The sequence below is a fragment of the Sebastes umbrosus genome, chromosome 9, assembly GCF_015220745.1.
Source record: "Sebastes umbrosus isolate fSebUmb1 chromosome 9, fSebUmb1.pri, whole genome shotgun sequence".
NCBI lineage: Eukaryota > Metazoa > Chordata > Actinopteri > Perciformes > Sebastidae > Sebastes > Sebastes umbrosus.
The window spans coordinates 23,553,240-23,580,320 of record NC_051277.1 but is presented as its reverse complement, the minus strand read 5'-3'; the positions used below and the strand labels follow the sequence as shown (position 1 = coordinate 23,580,320).

General features: G+C 41.6%; 1 protein-coding gene across 1 annotated transcript in view; it reads right to left on the bottom strand.

Annotated features, from left to right (window-relative positions):
* ppp2r2ba (protein phosphatase 2, regulatory subunit B, beta a) overlaps window positions 1-27,068 on the bottom strand; it is a 55,725-nt gene extending 28,657 nt beyond the window's left edge. The window contains exon 1 of the mRNA XM_037780537.1: window positions 26,502-27,068. Coding sequence (XP_037636465.1) covers window positions 26,502-26,580 — 79 coding nt within the window. The 5' untranslated portion in view covers window positions 26,581-27,068. The remainder of the gene's footprint in view (window positions 1-26,501) is intronic.
* Between the last annotated feature and the right edge of the window lie 13 nt (window positions 27,069-27,081).

Genomic DNA, 27,081 nt, shown 5'->3' with positions numbered 1-27,081 from the left:
GTATAATGTTTAACATGTTCACCATCTTAGCGTGTTATCATGCTGACATTCGCTGATCAGCAAAGTTATTACAATTCATCCTGAGGGAGACATGGGTGTGTGTACCAAATTTCACGGAAATCAATTCAATAGTTGCCAAGATATTTCAATAAAAGCCAAAAATGTCAACCTCATGGTGGCGCTAGAGGAAAATCCACTAGGATTCATCCTCTGGGGACCATGAACGTTTGGAAATAATTTCATGCCAATCCATTTAATAGTTGTTGAAATATTTCAGTCTGGACCAAAGTGGTGGATTGACCAACCAACCAACCAATACTGCCATCCATAGAGCCACTAGCATGGATAAATTATTTATATTGTCATAAAGCATTCCTGCTAATTGATTTATACAGAGATTAAAATGAATAGCTGCCACAATGTAAATCTGTGGACTGTAGACAAATCTATAGTATCTCATGGGATATACAGTCATAGTGCCCAACCCTATGTTTGAGGGTGAAGTGTTAAAGGTACAGTGTGTTGCATTTAGGGGGATCTATTTGCAGAAATAGAATAAAATATTAATATTAAAACCAAACAATGGCTCTAGATAGGGCAATTCACGTTTTCGCGTTTTGCGTCGGCCACCGCAGTTCTCCTGTACGCTTGGCACAAGGGAGAAGTTTCAGCTGGTTGCAATCTGCAACCTCACTGCTAGATGCTGCCAAATCCTACACACTGCATCTTTAAGATTCAACCTGAGACTGTGTTTTGCTCCCTTTATTTCCAGCTTTATTGTATAGTCATGAAATGTCTCAATCAGGCATGACATATATTATTATCCTCAGGACAGTTTAGGGTATTCATAAATGCCGTTATTTGGCATGTGAGTGATGTGATACTGTGCTGTGATACATGCTCTATAATACTTTTTATGAAAAAGTCATTTCAACGCAATTTGAGCCCAGAGGGTCGAAGCTAGTGATGGGACTTTTAAAAAATCACTTTCTTCATCTTTGCTGGACAAGGGTTGACGAAATCACCATGTGAAATATATACAGTAAAGCCTATTTAGTGGCTGAGCTGATTTAATATGACATCCCTCAGTGAGAGGCGAGCTGCATCAGAGTGCACTAGCTGAGCTACAAAGTCGTCATGGTTCTAATTTTCACTGACTGCTCACTGCTTTTAGATCTCCTCAAAGTTATTAAACAAATCATTCAGTAGCATGAGACTCTCCCTCCAAACATTCATTGGCTCCCATTAGCCATGCAACCCACCCTGGCATTAAGAGGAGCTAAACACACGGGGGTAATAGGATTGCCCTGGCCGTCCATCTGTCAGGGGACTGAGCAGCAGCAAACCCCGGGGACGCAGCACCCTGGCCTGGATACACCTGCTTAAACTGCCCTTTTCTTTGCGCTCTCTTCTCTGGAGATATTTATTCAGTAATAAAACATAACCTCTTCGAGAGTAAAACACGTCCATTCAAGTGTGTAAATGCCATACGGAGTGAGTAAATTGCTGAAAAAATACACGCTCTGCGGGAGTTTATGACCTTCTGGCTTTAAATATTATAAAATGCAGCTACTGTTCTGTTAATAGAGTACAGATGGAGATGCATGGCAGTAGCTGGTGAATGAAGAGAGCGCAAGGCAGGGTGGGGGAGGAACGCGGATGAGAACAAGAGGGCCTGGGAGAGGGAAGGAGAGAAAGATAAAAAGATGGATGCATAGTTTTGGTAGAGGGCATTAAATCAAGCCTAGAGGCTGTCCCTAAATCAGCGGGCTTTACTCTTGGTGTCATTCCAATTACATCAGGATGAGACTAATGCTCCATTGCTCCGAGACTTCAGACCAGCAGGATTGGATTTTCTGTTTCCCCCTGACTCTCCTTTCCCCTCCCCCAGCCTCCCCCCCTCTCTCTACCTCCCTTGATAATGAATTAATTGAAAAGAACGCATGTACAATGATTAGCTCAGGACGGAGCGTTCTGGGTGAACATTAATCAACTGAAATGATTTTGTTTTGCAGGAGCGCAGCTATTTCATAGACGTTGACACACCTCGAGGGTGTACAGATGCACACATGACCCATATGGATGTCTACATAAGCAGGTACCCTATCATAAAACACACACACATACACACTTTCAATTGTTTCTGCTGGGTTTTTTCTTATATTTATAAGCATCATAAAAAAAGAAGCCTGCATGAAGAAGCATGCACATATTGCGGATTTGTTCTGTGAATATACAGTCTAGCCTCGCTGAGAGGAAATGATGCCACTTAACAGAAAATCATTGCATTGTACCTCTCCGGTTGCTAGGAAACTGCAATTGAACTGGCATTGCAATGCAGCACAACAGCTGTCTACATAATTGGACAATTAAGATCTTAAAATGTCATTATTTTGGTCATATTCATCTCAATGAAGGTTCAAGCGCGTCCCAACACGTTTTCTACCAGTTGGGTTAATGGGCCGAACATGAGGAGTTCATGTTCGAAGCGAAGCTGGATTTCATTAAGGGAAATGATCAGTGATGCATTAAGGGTAGGGATACAGAAACACAACAAAGCACGGTGCCATCCGTGCTGCCCGGAAAGGACACTGTGCGTGTTGTTAAGCATGCTATATTTATCCTACAGCACTTTCCTCTCTGTGGACAGATGAAAGACCGGCAAGTAGAAAGTAGGTTAAGCAGGTTAGTGAGTGACTACAAAGCCACCTCCCCATACATGACCAGGGATCCATGCACAGCTTATGTTCAGGACCGCGGACAGCTCTTCACAGAGCAGACGCTGAGGCAAACGGAAAGTGGGTTAAAGGGACAATCCACCCATAAAAAGGAAATTCCTATCTGGTATTTTATAATATATCATTTGAAGTCAGAGAGAAAAAATGTATGATGATGTCACCTAGTGACCAATCCTGGAGCTGCTTTATAGACTAATGAACAATGAATAAAATAATGGAAAACACTCCTATGATATTGTAAGAGAGATTTTCCATCTAGCTATGAGCACAACATTTAAATAAAACAAATGTAATTGTCATATCTCAAACTAAAACTCATTAAATGTCACCATCAGTGTCAATGGACCAATTCCAAAAGTCACATTATCAATTCAAATAATGAGGCTTGGTAAAACTTGACATTGTCTTTGTTTGTAGATGTCGGTATTTACTGTCAGAAATCACTGAGAATCAATTTTAACTATTTTATCAATTTCCCCTTTAAATATTTAGTATTTGGTATACATGCCATATTACTCCATGGAGAATGCAGATTTTTTTTTTTTAAATGTATTATGTATGTATATATTATTATCTGGCAACATCATTTTAAGTCACTTATTTAAGCAACAACGCAAAGAGTCGACAGCCATAGAGTGCCCCAGGAATGACGTATTTTTGTAGGCCAACCAGGAAGTTAGCATCGCCCCTCGACAAAAAGCCGATGGGATGTTTCCATTGGGTTTTGGATTATTGCATAAAAAAAGCTCTGTGGCAAACAAACATTTATGGTACTGACAGGTTTTGTTCAGCAAGATAACTTTTACAAATGAACAACACTTTTATGATTTTTGAAGTGTGAATGCCATCGGTAGAAGTAAAAAGCTAACGATAGGCTATAAACGAACTACACCACGGTCGCATGAGCGTGAGTATACACAACGAGGCTGTAAAGGTGGACAAGTCGGCGTGATGACGTTTTGTAGTCTAATTTAGCCACTTGTTAGCAACCGCCTTTTTTAAGACACGTAAAAGCTTCAAAATTCACGAGTGGGGTATTTATTGATGTATTTTATGTCGTAGAACAAACGTTAAAATCTCTTCAGCTTGTGTTAACCACCGACCTTATTTCAGGCATCTAACTAAAAACCCATTAAAAAAAAACATTGTCTTCAAGACGAGGGAACCGGAAGTGCTAAAATGCTAACTCATTTCTGGGTTTTAGGGCTCATTCCTGCAGCACTCTATAGCGGCTCTTTGGGCTTGTACTTAGGCATAGCAGTACTTTGAGCTAAATGCTAATCTCAACATGCTAACATGCTCACAATTAAATGGTAACATGCTAATGTTTTAACAGATATCGGCTGTATTCGAAACCGCATACTATACTAGTAGTACGTACTGATTTGGCCAAAATGTAGTATGTAGTATGCAGTATGCGAACAAAAGCAAATGTATGTATGCCAAAAATACCCGGATGACGTACTGATTTGGAAAAATTCTCCAGTATGCATCGGACCAGTCTATCTCGCCTACTGTATCCCACAATGCAAAGCGCCGGAACAGCACAGGCTACGGGTACAAAAACTCGTTTTTTTACGTTTTTTGTAGCCATTTCAACACTAAATTCACTTCTGAAAGTTTTTGAGGCGAGAAATCAACTGTGTAGATTATTAATATCGGCAGTTTTACGAAGTTAGATGGCGAATCGAACATTTGTTCCACCGTTGTCGGAGTTTAGAAGCTCCACAGAATACCGTGACAGCCAGCTATTGCCTGCCCGGGTCGCTGCCAGCAAGCCGGGTAGTCACGCTCAGAGACCGCTATGAGCTGCTGGAGCTCACTCCGGTCTCGTAGACAAGAGGCTTTTATTTCCTTGTTGACGGATAGTTTGTTTAAATATTACAACACAGATGTCCATTATAAATTTACAGGAAACTGTGTTTATTTGCCTTTTTTCGAGTTAAAAAGCTCCACAATCGCCCGCGGGCGTAGCTCGCTGGAGAGCCGGCCAGTGACGCTCACAGAGCGGCTGCAGAGCAGCAGAGTGGCGAGGGAAAGAGCAGCTTCTGACGGGGCAGAGAGATTCCTGCTGAGACAACATGACACTTTTTTAACATTTCTCTAATATCTGGAGGGAGATCAGTCCTTTTGCTGTAACTGAAAAAGCAGTTTGAGTAAAGTAAATGTTGTGGATGAATGTTTTATATTTCCCGTCTCTCCTCGTTGATGATCCTGTTTGTCGGACTTCTTTATGAGCTGTCAGAATAAATAGTTTAAACCTGCAGTATCTTATAAAGTAAACAAGCATAACATAAACAACAAAATCAAAGTTGTATTTTTTGATAATATTGTAATAGTGGCACAAGTTAGTTTTTTTGTCCTGTGCTTCAAGAGCTGGTTTAAAGGCTTAAGCCTCGTCTAGCATACTGCTAAATACATCACTTTAACTGTCACATACTGCATACTACTCAGGAACGCAGTATGCAGTATGTACTCCATATTGCATACTGCGCTCCTGAGTAGTATGCAGTATGCGGTTTCGAATACAGCCATCATGTATATTATGTTCACCACCATAGTTTAGTGTGATAGCATGCTAACATTTGCTAATTAGCACTACACAGATGAGGCTGATGTCATTAGTTTTGCAGGTATTTTGGTCATAAACCATGACCATTGCTTTCCAATACAATTCACTACAACACTTAAAGATTGAACAGTTGACAAACTGTCCTTCACCAAAATCACCCTGTCCTTCACCAGGCTCAAGATAGATACGGTCTATTCAACAAGGGTTAATGTTGCTAATAAGAACAGTACCAGTGTGGTCCTGACCCCACATCTGAACACGTCCCCTCCCCTTTTTCTGCGTACAGCTCGCCAGAGAGAGTTCAGTCATGTTCCAACCAGCCCCTTGTGACAACACGACATGTTCTCCGTGCACCTCGGCTCAAGGAAGACCCCCCCCACACACACACACACTAAAACACACACAAAAAAAAAACCTACACAGCTTTATTACAATAGTCCTCCTCACACGCACTCCGTCAACAACAAAGACAAACACATGCGAGCGTGTCACACTTAGAGGCTGTAATCTCCAGGAAAATCCCATTTGGCAGAGCAGCTGCCAGCGTGGATCACAGATAGACTGTAGTCTGCGGTGCCCACAGGGTGGCAAGCTGTCCATCCACGCTATTCAACTAGACACACACACACACACATTTGAAGAAGAGCTTAAGGTGGGATCAGGCCCTACCACTGCGATGATAAATTCTTGCCACTTGTTTTAATAGGAACATGTCGATTGGCTCACCCGGCCAGTTCCTCATTTGAGCGGGGCTTAACTTTTTATTGCTCAATGCATTGATCTGGCATGAGGGATCTCTGCTGTAGAGTAGCCTCAGGGACTCGCCCTTTCTGACATAGCGGTGTGCGAGGAGACTGGCTGGCAAAAGTGGTTTGTCCATCTGTCTGTTTATCGTGCTGGCGGTCTGTCAAAAACACTTTGAGAAATGATACACAGGTGAAACAATGAAATAATATATGCATTACAAACTCTTAATATCTAATGGGATCTAATGTCTTCTCATATCATCTGCATTATAAAGTAAATCTATCTATCTATGCTTTAAATGGTATTATACAGCATACATACATTTAGAGGAGATTGTATTGAGCGTATTGGCATGAGCAACCTCCCTTCAGCATTAGTAGAGCTGATCTTAGAGCACCACCATCTGGCAAAATGAAATATTACATGTTGAAACCTGGGTAATAATACCATCAACATACTGTATAAGATACATTAAACACATGCATTAACCTCAGCCTTTGCATGATTTCCAAGAGCTAGTTGTCAGCCTGCCAAACTTACAGTACCATTCACAAGCTATAATGGTTCCTGTCTTTGTTGGGATTAGATTACAATTAGATTTAATGGTTAGGCGTACATTGGCTATACTCCAGGTAATATATCAATCTAATCAAAGGCAATGCAAAGTATAGAGCTCCATTAACACTGGGCTTTTGAGGCAGATACCAGTATGGACAATGCAATATTAGAGGAGCTGATAACAAAATATTGTATGCCATCGTAACGAGGGCTGTCAATCGATTAAAATATTTAATCGCGATTAATGGCATGATCCACAGTTAATCGCAAATCAATCACACATATTTTATCTGTTCAAAATGTACCTTAAAGGGAGATTTGTCAAGTATTTAATGCTCTTATCAGCATGACAGTGGACAAATATGCTGCTTTATGCAAATGTATGTATATATGTTTTATTGGAAATCAATTAACACAAAACACTGACAAATATTGACATAAAAAATATGCTCAAATCATAACATGGTAAACTGCAGCCCAACAAACAACAACAGCTGTCAGTGTGTCAGTGTGCTGACTTGACTATGACTTGCCCAAAACTGCATGTGATTATCATAAAGTGGGCATGTGTGTAAAGGGGAGACTCGTGGGTACCCATAGAACCCATTTACATTCACATATCTTGAGGTCAGAGGTCAAGGGATCCCTTTGAAAATGGCCATGACAGTTTTTTGCATTACGCATTATTATCGCGTTAACTTTGACAGCCCTAATTGTAACACCTAACAAGGATCCCTTAATTTTGGTTATTTAAGCGATGGGACAAAGATATGTACTGAGGGACAATCTTTATTTGATCGAGAGACTTTGTTATCAAAGATGACTGAACTTGGGGTGCCTTGGTGGCCTTGGGAATTAAAGGTCCACATTTTTATGCCTCTGCGCCGGCGACAGCCTTGGCTGTGGTGTTATGTTTTTGGGTTGTCCGTCCGTACGTCCATCCATACGTCCGTCCGTTCCGTCTCGTGAACACGATATCTACACTTTGAGGGATTTTTTTCAAATTTGGCACAAAGATGAACTGATTCGATTTTGGTGGTCAAAGGTCAAGGCCACTGTGATCTCACAAAAACACATTTTTTTGGCCATAACTCAATAATTCATATGCTAATTATGACAATTTCACACAAATATCTAACAGGATAAAAGGATGAAGTGATGACATTTTGGACAGACATGGATATAAACTGCAACTTGACTGGTTGGTGGAGGCATAAAATCACGAGGCGGGAATTCTAGTTTCCACATGCCCATATTTAAAATGAACGAGTCTTTGTTGACTGTAATTGTTCCTCTTGTTCATGCTGGCTGTAAAGAGATCCTTTCCTAATGCAATTACAATGTAAGTGAAGCGGGAAATATCCACAGTCCTACGTCTGTGTTGAAGTTCAGCTGAAGTTAATATGAGGCTTCAGCAGTCTGAGTTAGTCAAATGAAGTGGTATCTTCCAAAGCTGCTGTCTTTTAAGTAGACTAGCTCCTCTTTATGGTACTAGCAAAATCTGTTGAAGCACAAAAAAGGGAATTTTGTACTAAAAAGACTGCAAAATCACTATATTTGCTTTGTCTGAACTCTTGGGTAAATTTTTGCCCTGCATGTGAACTTTGACCCATCACTTACATTGAAATCACCTCAGGAAGGAATCTCTTTGCTGCCAATATGGACAGCAGGAACAATAATAACAACCCTTGGGAACCCTCGTTGCATGTCTCTCCCCTTCTCTCTCCCGCTCCTTCATTTCCTGTTCGCTCTCTACTGTTGACTCACTAATAACAGCACAAGATGCCCCAAAACAAATAAATAATTCACACACACAAACAGAAAAAATATGTTTAAATGAAGAAAAAGGACTGAAATAAAAGACGGAGCCTATAAAACATTAACGTGCTGTAATTCCATTTGTACATATCTGCCAGACATATACTGATTTATCTGTGATAAACAAATATCAGCTGTAACACAGTATCTGCTCTCTCTCTAATGGCATGTCCCCAAAAATAAACTATTCGTGAAGGCTCAGTTCACATTTCAATCAATGCTGGAAGTTTTTTTCTGCATCCCTGAACAATCTTTAGCCATTACATCATCCATGAAGGAGGAGGGTCTTATTTGTGTATGTGGAAACATGTTTGTGCATGTGTCCTGCAGTGAGCAATGTAGATGTGCTCTGCCTGCATGTGATGTGACAGCATCAATATGGGATCCATATTTTGTCCACCCCTGGCCTAAGACACCGAGCAGAACTAATTACTCTGGCAACACAGAGGCCGCAACCTGCCAGCCGAGGGCCTGCAGGAGAGCTCTGAGCTCAACAATCTGTGGGAGGCGGAGACGTGGGAGCAGCCCCGTGATTCGAGTATTATTCACCACGGACGTGTGAGGTCATGCACGTGGGCACACGAGCGAGCAGATAAACACATACGCGTTTCCAAGGGGAGTGGTGCTAAGGAGGCGCCCGTCTCCTTAGACGGACGAGCCGGTGAAGCAGCGAGGAGCGAGACGGGGAGTCGGGACTGGGAGTTGTGCTCTACAGACACGCTTCAGTAATCATACAGTGAGCGAGCAGACGGGGGATGTTTCTTCATGAAACAGCCATTTCCACCTTGCCAAGCCTCTCTCTCCCTGCTGGTGCACATCCAGCTCCTGGAACTGCACCACAGCACTTCACACTGAGAGCTTTTTCATCAGACAGTCACAAATGAACCACTTTTTTTTACCTGTTGCTTATTTATTCATGTAAAATAGAGATAATTAAAGCTGCAGTGGGTAGAAATGGAGCAAATATGATTTAAAAAAAAGTTATTTTTATAAAACGGTCACTATATCCTGACAGTAGTGCATGAGACAGGTAATCTGAAAAAAATCATGTGTCTCTGTGTCCTCCGGTGCTCCTAATGGCATATGCAAGATTTCACAGACCGGAGGAAAACAACCAATCAGAGCCGAGCTGGAGCATTACCGTCTCTGAGCAGCTGTCAATCACTCAACGGTCAAACTAGGCAGCGCTGATCAAATATGAATCAATATTCTGTTACTGTAATGCCTATTTCTCACCTCAAATGTTTTCAGAAACATCTTTCTACTGTTTAGCTGTAAAATTAGAAAGTTTTTGCAATGCTGAGATCAGTTGAGGATATACCAAGCGCCGCCCACCAGCCGGAGCAGAGCCAATAGGAACGATAGATTTTAAAGCCTGAAAACAGAGCCATGAGGAGGTGCAGAAGTCTAGTTTTCTCTCAGAGCACTTGAAATACAATATGCTGAAAGGTTATTAGAAAATTTTGCCCAATGATGCCAAAAAAATTCTGCCTACTGCAGGTTTAAGACTTAATTGTGATGTCACACACATGCACACACACAAGTCTGAATGGTTTAAGTTTGGGGTAAACAGTAAAACAGCCCCTGTGCCAGGACAGCTTGGCCTAGCTGCACACCGTCAATACTAATGACATCAGGATACAAAGTATCACTATGGAAACCTGGAGGCTCTGGCTCGATCCCACACCCCTATGTACTACCGGAAGGATGGAAAAAAAAGGGCCTACTGGGGTTAGGTGGAGAAAAAGAGAGTGAAGGTGAAGAAAAATGGTAAAAAAGTGAGCCAAAGGAAGGAGGTAGTGAATGAGAGTCAGAAAGATGAAGAGGGGGGAGAGAGGGGTGAGCCAAAACGTCAGGAGGAGAAAGAGAGCGTGCGGGTGGGTTCAGAGGCATTTGGTTGGTCGAAAGCTGGTTAGGAGCCAGAGCCGAGTGCTTGGTATGAAAACAGGCAGAGCAGTGTGCCGCAGCCAAGCCTGAGATTCAACTCTGCCGGAAAAGAGCTTCTTTTTTCCCCCCCAAATCTGCACTCTCATCTTCTCCCCCTCCCGCTGCATCCATCACCCCATCCATCACCCTCTCTATTCTACCGCCTGACTGCCTCTCTTAGACTCAGCAACGCTTTCAAACAGGCCAGATGGGCTCAATGAAATACACCCGACTGCCTGCAGCCGTCTAAATCTCCGTAATGATACTGCTCTCCTGAGCTGCTTCATTTCCGAGTACAGTTTTGGCCAAAGTGTCTACTACAAAACCAGCTTAGCGCAATGTCACTTTGAGGCAGTCGAGGCAATATGTAGGTCATTACGAACCATAGAAAAAAAAAACGTAATGCCTCTCAGGATAGACCGGTCGTGTCGGGTCGTGACCCTCAAAAACATTTACTGTAAGTCATTTCGGAGCTTTAAATTGGCTGCCGGTGGGAAACCTAATTTAGGCTCAGTATTGTACTTTGTCACACGCCAGGCCTCCCTCCAAACACATTTTATGCTAGGTGGGTCACAGAGCCATTTGGTCAGATCAATGGGAGCTAATCACTGAGAGCCAAGGTTGAAACTGAACAAAGCTCATTTTATATAACAGAATGGGAACAAGGCCTCTACTTATTGAATCATTTTTTAAGTTAAAAGGCTGTTATATTGGACTGCAAAGTCATTTATTTTAAGGTTAATGCCAGGTTATTGGACTGAGGAACCATATTTTATCAGCCTTCAGTATCCAATTTAGCTGCACGTAATCTGGCACTCTAAATTCATACTTATTTCGTAATTTTATGTATTAGTTAGGGCTGTCACACGATAATAACGGGTTAACGTAAATTAATTTTAATGCCGCTAATTTCTCTAACGCATTAACATAACTTGCGATTTTTAGGTGGTAGTGGGCTCCGTTTCAAAGCGAGATTGAAGGTAGGAGGTTAAATAATGCTCAAAACTTACTCTACATTTTGGCGAGCAAAAAACTGTCCATTTTCAAAAGGGACCCTTGACCTCTGACCTCAAGATATGTGAATGTAAATGGGTTCTATGGGTACCCACGAGTCTCCCCTTTACAGACATGCCCACTTTATGATAATCACATGCAGTTTTGGGAAAGTCATAGTCAAGTCAGCACACTGACACACTGACAGCTGTTGTTGCCTGTTGGGCTTGAGTTTGCCATGTTATGATTTGAACATATTTTTAATGCTAAATGCAGTACCTGTGAGGGTTTCTGGACAATATTTGTCATGATTTTATGTTGTTAATTGATTTCCAATAATAACTATATACATACATTTGCATAAAGCAGCATATTTGTCCACTCCCATGTTGATAAGAGTATTAAATACTTGACAAATCTCCCTTTAAGGTACAGTTCGAACAGATGTACCACAGAAAATGTGTGATTAATTTGCGATTAACTATAGACAATCATGCGATTAATCGCAATTAAATATTTGACAGCCCTAGTATTAATGTTAACGGATGTTGATGGATAATGATCCTCAGTCTGGAGAATACTTCAGATAAACTGATTTTCTATATGTAGAGGTTGGAGTGAATGACATGTAGCTGTTTATGTATTTTAACAAAATGTTCCCAGACTAAGATCTTCACACATTGTGACACGTTTTTCTTATTATATTTAATTTGTGATGGAAAGTGACAAAAATCTTCACTTTTTTTTCTGTCGGAGTCCTTGGCCTCTGACTGGAGTCTCTGTCTCTCGAGCCTGCCTGTGAATATGTCGAGCAAATGAGATAACAAGTCCTGATCCCACAGAGTCTAATTCAGTCACGTCTGCGTAATCCCACTGGAGAAGAGGGTGAATATGTGAATACACAGTATGGTAACGGTGTCAGTGGTGGGATTTAAAACCTGGTTAAATTCCAGAGAGACAAAGCTGGTCAACAGGGCTCTTCGCCAAATCAATTTATGTGAGTAGCTGTCAGCTGCTATCTTTAAAGTCCTCTTTTATGTTAGGTTACATTTACCCTGTTGTCATCATCACAGCTTCTAAAATTCATGTGTGAATTTACTAAATTAAACTTGGAAGCGTGGGTCCGAATTCCAAACTATAAAGAGCACAACTTCAATACTATAAATATATCAACATAAACAGCTTCTTGATACTAATATCCAATTCATTTATAAGAAAATATCTTGTTGCCTTATAAAATGAGTTGAATTGTTGTAGTATAACAATGTAGTATAAATAGTAGTCTGGAAGGGAGGAACAGAAAGTGTGAGGAGCATGGTTTGATCACAACTTATATATATGGGAACGAGTTCAGGTGTGAGCCCTTTGCATTACCTGCAGCTGAACCCTGCGCTCTCTAAATGTTGAAAATGTGTCTTTGTTCTTGGTGATGCTTGAGTTATTTCTGTTAAAGGGATAGTTGGCGTGTTTTGAAGTGGGGTTGTATGAGGTACTTACACATAGTCAGTGTATTCCCTACAGTAGATGACGGTCAGCACGCCTCCAGTTTGGAGAAGCAGACAGGAGTTACGGCACAGAACCAAAGCAACTCCATTGAAAAAAACTGTAATTCTACCTTGCTGAACACGGGGGTTGCTGGTCTACCGCTGCCTCAATTGGTAATTTGTTTGTGCTATTGTATGACTTTGGTGAATACGAACTAGGTAAAATAGGCAATGGCTTCAGTTCCCTGTCGGACAAATAGACTGTATACAGTAGCTGTCTCATGGCAAGGTAAACCTGCGAAAATATTCTAAATATAGTGTACACTTAAACTGATTTTTAGTTTTTTTTAGGTAGCTAAAATACGTTTTGCTGCCGGCCCCGTCCACAGCTGTACATTGCTTTGCTTCCATGCCGGTACTCCTGTCTGATTTTCCAAACTGGGGGCGTGCCGACCTTCATTTACTGTAGGTAATACACTGACTATGGATAAGTACCTCATACAATCCCACTATAAAAAACCTAAACAATCTCTTTAAGTTAGAATGAATGTACATTGTGTTAATTCTTGTCAGTTATAGGGTAGCTCCATGTTTAGTAAATATAGTGTATGGTGACAATACGTGGTACACATGGTACATATTTTCTGTTTAGATCAAAAACAGCATTGATTGTGCCAGCCTAAACCTGACCCACCACCTGTCCATGCCTACAATAAATCACAATTGATGTGCGACTCTGATGTACAACAAAATGATGTTTTTAGCATGTATAATGTTTGCTATGTTCACCACCTTAGGTTAGCGTGTTAGCATGTCAACATTTGCTAATTAGCACTAAACACAAAGCAAAGCTTAAAGATGATTGTCATTCGCTTTACAGGCATAAACCAAAGTTTATGGACACAATGAAATGCCGATGTGATGATGGATGGCATACAGGAAGTCGGGGGATCAACACATTTATTACAATTCATCCTGAGGGGACCATAAATGTCTGTACCATGTTTCATGGCAATCCATCCAATAGTTGTTGAGACATTTCCATCTGGAGTAAAGTGGTGGAGGGAACGACTCCTTTTCCATCTGTTTAAACTAGTTATTGCAAGAAAATAGTAGATATAGACAAGTTAGCAGTCATTTTATGGAGTTCCAAAGGTAACAGGCAGCTGTAGATAAAAGAAAGATCTTGTGTAATGTGTGGTGATATGAGTACTGATATGAAACTATAGATGTTTTTGGGTATAGGTACTCCTTACAGGTAGTTTACAGAGTATTATACTGTCTTAAATGGGTCTAGTTGATGACTAATACGGTTCACACAGGGGAACTCCACCAGCTTCCTTTCCTGCATAACAATACCAGCTATAAATAAAGGTGAGGCTTGCAGTGTGAATCAGTATAATTGTGCTGCAGGTAGATGCTGTTTATCACAAATTGTGACTATCAGAAGTCTATAACTAGAGATGCACAAATATGAAAAGACCGAGGCAGACTGAGAGAGAGAATTGGTTTGCTGATTTATGACTCATCATCATCTGACATCATGTGCCATCCATCCATTCAGAGTTGTGTGTTTTATACTGTGTGTGTGTGTGTGTGTGGGGTGGGGGCTGTTGGGTGGCAGAGACAGACTGGTACTTCATGTACTGCTGCTGTCTGCTGCTCCATACAGTAGCATTAGGCTGCATTATTTATCTAGTGCCATAGCGTATGTGTAGAACACCATTCAGACAGAACAGTAAAAGCCTTCACTACAGTATGAAGAGTGATGTAGCATCCCTCTCGCCTCACACTTGCCACTATACTCTGTACACGATGCTGCTGACGGAGAGAAAAACACAACAAACACCTCATAAACAGCTTTCTATCTATAGCCATCTTTGCTCCAGACTGTTCGGGTTTGATCCGTGCTCCGTATCGACCGTTTTACTCAGGTTATTCTGTACAAACGGGTGCTGTGATGACTCTGCAACAATGGACGGCTATTTTCAGAGGGATATTGAAAAATTATGCTGGGAAACTATAAAAGGGCACCTTAACGTGAGACCTGATTGGATCACAGCCATTGCCCCCGTGGGTATGGTTGGGTTTCTACAGATAGACCCCCAGCAAATGTGTTTCTGAAAGCCTCAGATATCTCTAACTTCGAGTCGCTACCCTTGACTTCGTGGAGCATTTTGGTTGGATGTATGTAATTATTATTGTGGGTGTGTTGCCCTTTGACACCAGCAGAAGAAATTCAATTTCTACCCCTCTGTTCCTCCTGGAGAACTTGAATCAGGACAGCAAGTCGGTCCTTTCTCATCTGTCTCGGGGCTCCTGGGAAACCTGGACAGTGACCCCCTCCTCCCCAGGGAGCACTAATGACAGCCAGACATGGGGAGCTCTGAGAGATCAGAAAGGGAACCAACATCTGGGGCCTCAAGCTCTCTTGCCTTTATATCTCTAATCTTATTTTCTTATTAACGTTTATTTATCCACGGAAAGTCAACTGAACGTGGATGTTCTTGATCAGGAACATCCTGCATCGTACTCACAATACTTAAGTTGTACATCTGGGGCCTTGGAAGTGTTACTCATTGAGTCGTGCGGACTACTTCCGCAGTGCCCCCTTTCTCTCTTTAGCTTTTACTTTCCATGAAATATGGACAGATGTTGTTGAGCAGTGGATCTTGACCTTTTAGTCTGATGTACCCCCACAGTCTATTAAGCTCTACAGGCATGAGGTTTGTTTAGTTGGCCTATCATAGCTATCTTATTGGTTATTAGTAATTAAAGATCAGCCCAAAGACAGACAGAGAGACAGTTTGGGGCCGTCGTTGGGCGTCTGTCGACCTAGTTTTTGCGGTGTGTCCCACACCATCGGCTCTAGTCTGCCCGTGTCAGAGGTTTTTCAGCCGATTCAGCATATTGAATCGGCGGCAGAGCTCGTCAGTGAGAAAAATCACTCTGATTGGCTGTTCAGCTTAAACAAATAAGTGAACAAGAAGAGAAAAGGAAGTGAGGAAAGCAAGCCAACGAGTAAAGTCAAGACGACACAAACAGAAAGCTCTTCTCATTTTTCATCTTCATCTCATGTGATCATTCCATTACACTGATATTTCCACAACGATATGGCATGAGGCTAAGTGGGGAGTGAGAGTGGTGGGAAAATGGTCGGCAAACGCCGCTTTGTTTCATGTCCCTATCATAACAACGGCTTGTATATCCGCCGTCCTCGGTCTTCCGGTTTCCCTTTTTGAATGACGAATACAGACTACCGGTGCCTGCTGGTGTGGAGAGTTAATTCCTCTCAAACAGGCGCAGAACGTCCACGCTAACTGGCTGTCAGCTGTAGTCTTTGCGGTGTGTTCAAGTGCGACTTATCGGCCAAGATAGAGGCGACGTGAGGGGACACAACAGTCGGCCTATTTTTCTCCTAAACCCAAACAAAGGCCAAAATAGCTGAGCTACTACATGATTTTTCTTTGTACCCAATGACATCTGCAGAAGTATAAGTACCCCTTGTTTGGAATAACTCCCATACTAGACCCTTCTGTATATAAATATTCTCCCTGTACACATGATAATCTAAACACAGTTGCAATACACACACATACAGCGCATCTGCCTGAGGTTTAAAATCACATTTTTTTCTCTCTATTGCATTATTTAAAATATGTAAAGTTGCTGTAGCACTTTGTTGTATTATCTCCAGCACCATTTGTTCTTCTTATCAACTGTATATCCTCTCCTCCGCCGCTTCACAACCTCATTAAAGTTTCATCCAAGCTGGTCTATTCTTCGAAATTCACACAACTTGAAAGGGCTGAGATACAAACAAGAAAAGCTTTTTATCCGTGTGTGTCACCTGGGTAAGCCGAGCACTCGTTATACCTCAGGCTGGATTCTAATTGTTTAGGTTTTATATGCAAAGCAAAATAATAATAGAGATTAACATAGAAGCAAAGAGAGTACACAAAGTTGATTCACCACATCTAAGCATTTATCACATTGAAATAATAATGCCAGTTGCTGTATATTTCATTGCTATATTATTTTTTTAGTGCCGATTTAATACAAGATGCACTTCAGGATTTAATGAAAGGCTTTTATTGCAGCAGTGGAAACCTGTCTCACTCAACCCATCAGGACCCTTTATAAAACCACAGAGACAGATGGGCGGAGAGAGAGGGAGGAAGCCCATCCTGATGTTCTATATATACCCAAATCCCAATAGTCGGCTCTGTCTCTGTGCTGCAGCCTGCCATCCGGAGCGAAAGGCCCAGTAGTCCGGCTCGATAAGGAGCCTCTTTGTCTGGCTCTATAGCTCCCCACAGGAGCACAGTCGATGCCCTACAACACAAGGGGCTCGGACACTGAGGCTCACCGTCAGGTTACAGGCCGCAGGTGAAACATCTGCACCGGCTCTACGTATTGTGAAACAGTGATAAAGAAAGCAGAGAATGAGAACTTGCGTCACTGTGTTTGCTGTAATGATACGCTGCCTCCTGCGAGGCTGTAGGAGTGAGGGGAGCCTCAGTGATACTGTGCTGATGCTTCTCTCCTTGTTTTCACACTGTGGAGACCTGGCAGGAAGTGTTTGTGGTAAAGTGAGACTGCGGATAAGTGCTGTGTGAGAAAGAGGCGTGTTTGTTATATTGTTTTTTTCTCGTGAACATCATGTTCATATCAGTTCCCATAGGCACATGAGATCCAACTCGTGGGATTCAGAGGACACGTTTTAGCACGTTAACTGCACGTCACCTGTGCTTTATTTTTCCAAAGAATAATACATTAGCTTCTATGTTGACACCATAGACTGTATATAAGAAGTGGATGTAGTCATCATGACATCACCCATTGGTTTGTGGACTACAGTTTTAAAGCCTCGAGTTCAGCATTTTGGCCGTCGCTATGTTGTTGTTTTTTTTGCAACCAGAAGTGACACATGATAAGAGGGTGGAGCTAAGTACAACCGAACACTTAAGAAGACATTTTTAGGTGATCAAAAAGGTTATAATCAATATCCATGAACTGAAAACACACTGTGAAAGGGTTAAACTTGTAAGACGAAAACACAGACAACTCCCAGACCGGACAACGCCGTGGTAGCGACCTGTCAATCACAAGGTAGCCACGCCCTAACGCATCCCCTGCTTTATGGTCTATTTGACTCTAAATGGGACCATAATGTACTAAATGAACATCATGCTGTATTGAAGAAGACTTGAAACTAGCGATTGAGACCATAAACTCATGTTTACAATGTTTACTGATGTAATAAATCAAGTGAGAAGTAGGCTCATTTTCTCATAGACTTCTATACAATCTGACTTCTTTTTGCAACCAGAGGAGTCGCCCCCTGCTGGCTATTAGAAAGAATGCAAGTTTAAGGCACTTCAACATTGGCTTCACTTTTCAGACCCCGGAGTTGCCCGCTGATTGACATCCTTCCTTACAAACAGCCATTTTCATTTCAGTATGAAAATGATTGTTGTATAGCACATAGGTACGTACTGTAGTATGAACGTTCTGTCACCTTTTCCTGTAAAACTTGCATCATTGTCACATGGTAATGCAGCTGAATGAAGGGAAGTAAAGACCAGGAACGTTTCTCCCATGTCCTTAATTTGACCTCAATCATACCAAACCCTACTTAAATGCAAAGAAGCTAAACCTCTAACCTAATATCTAAACAATGTCTGCATTTCTCTCCTTTTTGCTCCAATGTGGACCAGACAATCCCCATGTTGCTGCTAACTCCCCCCTGTTAGCCTCAGGAGGGTACACACTGTATTGCAGACTGTGTATTGCAAATGTCTGATGCAATGCACATGTAGTCGCCAACCGCTGCTTTTCACATACTAGTGAGGAGCTTCACCAACAGAGCAGAACAAGTGCCAAGGTCCCACTACACAGACACCCTGACCAACAGAAGGTGTCACTGCAGCTGCAGCGACTAAATTATGATGCCCACACCTGCTTCACACACCAGCATCCTTTTTAGGATCATGAACATTTTAATCATATTGTTGAGGTTTATAAAATTCTTTTGTTACAATCGTATGACCACTGTGAGTAGAAAACACCACTTAAACGTCCATATTGGTGGTGTTTTCACAAAGTGATGCACTAATCCAATAAACTGGATTGGTATCTGTGCCGATATTGACCTTATTAAACAGATCATTTATCAGCCAGATGTGACACATCCAGTCCACATTAAACCTGCATTCATTGATAAGTTTATCATTTTCTAAAGTTGATATGGCAAAGTTGTTAGTAAACAGTTGCCTATTTACACAACCAGCAGCATTAACATGAGAAAAGTATCTGGTTCTTCAAATGCTCCACTATGTTTACCAGCTAACTTTGTCTGTCTGCTGTTTGGTGCTGAGCAGGTACCATACGGTGGGTTTATCAGAGCTTGTGCGCTAAAAACAGCTGCCTGCTGCAGCTGATAACGACAACGATGAGACCAAAAAAGGGAAGCAAATGTAAAGTTGTGGGCAGGAATACCAAAACGGACCATAGAGCTCAGGGTGAAGGCAGAGTCATGTGATAATTCTTTGTGGGTTCGTCAAGCAACACCTTTCATATTGCACGTTAGGGATGGGCGATACCAAACTACTTTAATTCGATACGATACCAATACTTTTTGTTACAATTTTAAGGATTCTGATACTTATGCGTATGTGATTTTTCAAAATAATGGTAATTTTTAGAAAAAAAAGCCAAATCACATGACACAAACCACTGATTATTTTATTTATTTATTTATTCATTTATTTATTTATTAAAAAAACAAATGAGAGGACAATTAAATAACAAAGTTTGTGCCACGAAGTGTAAAATAGTAGTCCAGTATTTTACAGAAATACTATGATTAAATAATAAGCCTCCTAATAACTTTCAGGGTGTGTTGTTTTTTTTCGTGTTGCGGTGTGTGTCACTTTATTTATCACAAATAGTGCATCTTGCTGTATTTTTATCTACAGGTGACAAGTCTCACCACTCCACTCTATGTTTCCTTTCTGCCTTTCTCTCACATGTTTCATGTAGAAGTGTGTGTGTGTAGGTTCTGATGTCACATGGTTTCCACAGTCATGTGACACAAGCCAGCTAAATATGTCAAGGCTGTTTTGGCACAAACATTATACAAAAGTGGTGAAAACGTTTGGAAGTGATGCAGCCACCCACAATTGTATGTATATAATTCAATATGTTTTTAAAGGAATCGATAGATTGTGAGTACTGAAGTATCGATGCACAGTATCGATCCACCCATTCCTATTGCATGTAGTTATTTGATTTGAAAAAAGACAAGGCATGTCACTGATAAATAGATATAAAAATGATAACACTGCTTCAATCAATCCTTTCCAAAAACAGCAACAAATTTCTCCTTTTTTGTCATTCTAATTTTTGAAGGGAAATCCTCTTTTCTTCACAAGCTCTGCTGCAGAAGAGACCCTGAAGCCTGTAGGCATCAAAGTGTCTTGCTCTAGGGCACTTCAGCAGAGCAGCTGATTGTTGTCACTGGAGCTTGTGCATGTGTGTTTTACTTTAAAGAGGCACTCTACCAATCTTACACAAAAACTTCGATTCACTTGTCATGAAGATGACTATTCATCCTCTTTCGCTTTGGAGGAGCTTTCTAGAGCCTGAGGAAATAACCCTAATGATGTTGGAGTGATGTCATCTCAGCTTGGGCAACTTTTAATAGAAAGGATCTAAAGGCTCTAGTCTGCCTGTGTCGGAAGCTTTTCGGACGATTCGTCATGTTGAATCGGCGTCGGTGAGAGAAATCACTCTGATTGACTGTTCAGCTTAAGCGAATCAGTGCATGAGAAGAGAAACGGAAGTGAGGAAAGCAAGCCAAGACGTAAAGCCAAGAGAGCACACACAGAAGGCTCTTCTCATTTTTCATCTTCATCTCATCTGATCATTCCAACACACGGATATTTTCACACCGATAATGCCATCTGGAATGAAGCTAAGTGGTGAGTGTGAGTGGTATGAAAATGGTCGTCAAACGCCGCTTCATTTCATGTACGTATCATAACAACAGCTTGTATATCCGCAGTCCTCGGTCTTCCAGTTTCCCTTTTCAAATGACGAATACAGACTACCGCCGCCTGCTGGTGTGGAGAGTTATTTCCTCTTACGTAGACACAGAACGTTCATGCTAACTGGCCGATGGCTGTAGTCTTTGCGGTGTGTTTAATTGCAACTTGTCGGCCAAGACAAAGGCGACGTGAGGCGAAACAGTCGGCCTTCATTCACGCTACTTCTTTCGGCTTGGTGTGTCTGGGCCTTAACAAAAGATGCTGTTGAGATGAGTTGCATTATGGGAAATGTATGTAGGGTCCAGTGTTTTTTGGGAGCTTGTCCCATACTAGAAACTAAAAGTCAGAATATCTCTGCCTCTGCTGCTTCGATTTATCAATTTATCCCTCTCTTGCAACGTTATGGGAGTGCAATACTAGAATATCAAGAGTAGCCTACCCCTTTCAGGATATTCTCCTCTCTCAACATGTTACTTTGCTTGTCAGGGTGGTACAGTACAAAGAGGAGGACCGGGTTGGTCTGACATCTTCAAGAACTACCACTTCATCTCCTCTCCCTCTTTCTCTCTGGTAGCCTTTTTAGCACCCTTTTGTTCCCTGTTCTCCCATCTCTATACCCTCTGCAAAGAAAAGCTGACCAAACTGAAACAGAACAGTCACGTGTATGAGTGTGTGGATGCCTTATACGTGTGTGTGTGTGTGTGTGTGTATCTATATGTAGGGTGTTTGTCCCCGGCGGCATGTGAGAACGGGACGACTGCGAGGAGTGTGTTCTGAGCTGTGAAGTGGGTGTCTGTCAGGATAGCAACAACACAGCAGGATGTATGATAACGCCACACACACACACACACACATACACACACACCAGCATACGCTGCGTTCCTCAGCCACAAAACTCCTCAACTCAATGTCATGCTTTGACAAAACGGCGACAGAAGTCCCCCTCAGGCGCTGCCATGACGAGCTCGCTGCTCTTCTTATAAATAAAACAGCCTAGTAAAACTGCAAAAAATGCAAAGACATGCACAACACGAGACAACTATAATCAAAGGCGTTTTCTTGTCACAGATCTAATCTTAAATATCTGCGACTCTATTCTGCTTTTTTTCTGTCACACTCAAATAATATATCGCAGAGAGTTGCCCTCAGACTCTATACAGGAACAGGAAGGAGGAGGAAGATGAGGAAGCTGAGGCAGGACTGGCTGCATTGATTGATGGCAGCGCGAGATGTGGCGAGATGTCAGTTGGGGACGCACATTTTTTCCCTGACAGCAGAAGGGAGACACACACACACAAACACACACCCATCAGAAACCTTTAAGACTTAATCCATCACACCAGAACCGACAGATTGATGTGAAATGGAAAAAAAAAAAAAAGAGAACACCGGGGGACAAAAGGGCAGAAAAAAACACTGAGACTCACTTACACAGGGGCCCAAACACACACACACACACACACACAAGTAAAAAAAAAGAGACAGGCAGTCAAAAGCTGGCTGTGTCTCCCTCAGAGACTGGACCCAGGTGAATCCGAGAGATTCTGGCACTCAGATAAACAAAGAGAACACACACACACACACACAATACGGTCCAGTCCGGGGCTTATATAATGTATTTTCCGCTAACATGGTAACTGCACACTCATCTTCCCTCTGGGGTGAACTCGGCTCAGCTGGGCCGGACATGAATGCTGGGAGATGTTGAAGAGAGGGAGGGGGGGTGCTTGAGAGGAAAAACAAGGACTACAGCGGTGCACCAAGCCTCCTCAAGACCAGGAGGTCTAATGGAAAGGCAAAGCGCGGCAACAAGGTCACGACAGGAAGTGCAAACACAAGTGTAAACAAACACTGACCTCCCATGCAACGCAAACACATATGTACAAACTGATTGGCTTCTACTTTTTCCTCATTTTTTAAACAAACAGTAGATAGCGTGCAGATGAGGTTTTTACACGTCATATTTCCAAGGTCATCTGCCGGTTCATCATCACATCCCCGCTGGCCTCCAGCACATGAGGTTCAACGTCTCTCACTCGCTTCCTCAGTTCAACTGTTTCATATTTCTCCACACAGAGAGCAAATGCAGGATCATATGTCATACTGAAGCCGAGCATCTCAGCTCCATGTTTACTGATCTATCACTTCCTCTATTACACCACTCCCTAATCTCAGGCAGAGGGAACGAGAGTCAGACAGAGAGCTAGGAGTGTGGGAGAGAAAGACTGTGTTTGTTGACTTCACTTCTTGGATTTAGGAGCTCACGTTTATGACGATCATATCTCTACATTTGTTGCCATGTGTATATCTGTATGTTTCTGTGTACTGGCTGTGGAAACAAATAATAGGGCTGTCCTCGACCAAAGAAATTCTTCATTTCATTTCATCAAGAAACACTTCATTTAATCGACAGATCTGTAAAACTGAGTTTCTCCACAAAGAATCACACAAGAGCACCATTTAAATTGTGTGTTTATCAGATATGTGCTCATAAGTTTCTTGTAAACAAGTCCTTCAGCAGGGAAAAAGCATAAAAAATGACTAATCGACTAAAGAAATCTACCAAAACGACCGATTACTCGACTAATCGACTAAGAGGAGGCAGCCCTAACAAATATCCCTATGGAACAAATAAATCTAATCTAATTTCATAAGGCAAAGAATCTTTTTGGCTAAATAAAGTGAATAGTGTATTAATTGTTCAAACATTACATTTCAACACAGCATAAGCAGCTGTCAACATGGCAAAAAAAAAACATAACCCAGAGATATGAACAAGATAATGCTTGAGCCTAAAAGTTCTCGACCTTGGTAACAGTACTTTGACAAAAACAAAAAAATATCTCAACTCAAGCCGCACTTATTTTCCAGAACTTTCGACCACTTTTCACTTTCTTCCTCGCTGGACAGTTTGCTCAGTTGTCATGGTGATAATACTTTAACATAGATGTTAATCCTTTGTTTTCATGTCATCATGAAAATTTGTCACAAGTAACTCTAAAACAAAGACTCATTTATTTAATGTAAATTATAATTTTACTTTAAATTACACAAGAATAATTATTTAGAGTGCAATGCCATTTCTTACACTTTGTTGGAAATCACAAAATGTGTTAATCCCTGACTAGTTTGCCTTTTCTTTCAGAAATCCAATGTCTCTTGCACTCTTTTGGCCACATAAAGAACCCCAAATGTACTTACGATTGTCTAGATACAAAGAATTAACTAATGTAAAAAAACAATCTTTATATTCAATTTTTTTTATAGTGTCTTTTAGAATGTATTTTCTCTTCTGTTGTTTGCAACTTGTTGTAATTGCAATTACAAAAAAACAAACATACAGTTAGTATGTTTGTTTTTTTGTAATTGCAATTACAACAAGTTGCAATTTTTATGTCCGGCTCATGTTATGTATTCAATATTTTGTCAATAAATAGTCTTTCATTCTTAAACCTTGTTGTCTAAATTCATCCTACAAATCGAGAGCTATTGAATCCTATTTGAAATGGCTAATCAATGCAAAATTGCTCAGAAGGACAGTGGAAGGGAGACAACAGGGGGTGAGGAAAGGTAATGGGTGTGATGGAGCAGAAGAATACAACTTGAGTGAGTGAGTGAGTGAGTGAGTGAGTGCGTGAGTGCGTACATATATGTCTTTCATGTCTTCCTTCCTGATCATATAGAGTATATATAGGTCATCTCTACTGGCTGTGAAGGGCCCTGGCTATGACCAGCACCTACTTCACTGTACACTGTACCACACTATCTTCCCTCCTGTGCCAGGGGGCTGAGGGTAGCGCGCGCACACAGGAAAGAGGGCAACCATGCAAAGCTAAATAATGCAGTGGCTCAGTCTCCACATTATGACCTAGTAAATGGCTGGTTATACAAACACTCAGACCCTCTCGGGCTGCCCAGTCTGACAGCACCATCAGAAGGATGAATGGACCGGCTCCTGTGAGCTCATTTATTGCTCTCACGACTGGGGGTCAATTTACTCAATTCAACAATTTGAACCCTGCACATCTCCAGAACAATAACTCTATACAGACTGGGTGTATTTACATGGTAAAGGTTTTGGCATTTTGAGGAAATTAGACCCTCTGAACTGAGTGAATCGCAGGTGAATTAAGTCTGATGCTGTCTCAGAAATGCCTATTGCCACCCATGTTGCCTAACGGGGTATATCTAATAAGGCTGTGTATTGGCAAATATCTGGCGATACGACACGTATCATGATACAGGGGTTATGATTCAATATATTGCGACATATTGCGATACTGTCAGTAAGGCGATATATTGCAATTATTAATCTAATTTTAAGAAAAGTGTCGTAGTATAAGGAACACATTTATCACAGTCCTGGTAACATCCAACATCATAGCACTACTTTGAGAGGACACATACACTGAGAGGGTGCATCTCCTTGCAAATTAAATAGCGTATTGTCTGAGTTAATCTTTGCATGTAAACTATTAATTAAAAATCGATACAGTGTTTTTGAGAATCGATTCAGTATCACAAAACACAATATCGCGATATTCGATTTTTTTTTAATATTTTCATCCACCCCTATAGTCTCTAAGCAAAAAAGGTGAAATTAATGATATGGAAGATACTTATGATGCAACTCCACAAACTGAGTGCCTCTCTTCCTGGCTTGCAGGCCCATAGTGTTGACAGCTCTATAAGGAAAACATAATGAGTGAAACAAGGAGTGCTCTTTGCACCAGACATAAAAATCCTCTCAGACATTAAGCATCTTTCTTTTTTTCTCATAATCTGTGAATGGCTCCAACAACTTCATGCACTGTGGCGCATCTGCAGTGGGGTTAGTTAGTAGCCCTACAACAACAACTGGGTTATGATTCAATATATTGTGATATATTGCGATACTCTAAGTAAGGCGATATATTGCAATTCTGAATCTAATTTTAAGAAAACTGTCATAGTATAAAGAACACATTTATCACAGTCCCCTCTAACATCCAACATCATATAGCACTACTTTGAGAGGACACATACACTGAGAGGGTGCATCTCCTTGCAAATGAAATAGCGTATTGTCTGAGTTAATCTTTGCATGTATTAAAACTATAAATTAAAAATCGATACAGTGTTTTTGAGAATCGATTCAGTATCACAAAACATAATATCGTGATATTCGATTTTTTTAAAATATATTTTTATACAACCCTAGTCTGAAATTAATGATATGGAAGATACTTGTGATGCAACTCCACAAAACTGAGTGCCTCTTTTCCTGGCTTGCAGGCCCATAGTGTTGACAGCTCTAAGGAAAAACATAATGAGTGAAACAAGGAGTGCTCTTTGCACCAGACACATAAAAATCCTCTCAGACATTAAGCATCTTTCTTTTTTTCTCATATCTGTGAATGGCTCCAACAACTTCATGCACTGTGACACATCTGCAGTGGGGTTAGTTAGCAGCCCTACAACAACAACTGGACAATCTAACTTCTGACAACAACACATGTTATATAGGCCCCACTGTCTGTGTGTGTGTGTGTGTGTGTGCATATAAACATTCATGTCACACACGCTCAAAGTAAAGCGTTAACTCACAGCAGCACCGTGACAGTCCCACCCTTACCTTCGGTGTGGCAAGTGGAGGACAGGATGGTGCTCGGAGGGCGGAAGAGGTACGGGAGATAACGGGAAAAACATTTCATCTTCTCCTCCTCCGATGCTTGCAGACGAGGTGAAGAGCGTTGCGTTGCGGGCTCCACATCCGCACTGCCGCCGCGACAGCGAGCCCAGAGAGGAACCGGTGGTGGTGGTGGTGGTGGTGGGGGTGTGCAGGAAAGAGGCTCTCCGTCCTATGACAGCATCACTTCTCCAAGGCAGGCAGACGGTGCAGCCAGCCAGGCAGCCAGCAGCCGGTGAAACAGCGCACAATGTCAGCGCACCTCAGCTTCCGCGGATGTAGAGTTGTTGGAGTGAGAGCAGGACAGCAGGTCGTGTCTGTCCTCTCATAGAAGAAGGGATGAGGTCAATGTATGTGTGGTCTGCTGGTGTAAACACCCCCACCACCACCACCACCACCACCACCCTGCAGGGTTTGTTTGTTATGGGAGTAAAAAAGAGCAATTATTATTATTATAGAGATGAGGATGTTCCCATATGAATCTGGCAGAGCCTTATTATTATAGGCTAAATCAATAAAAGCCTAT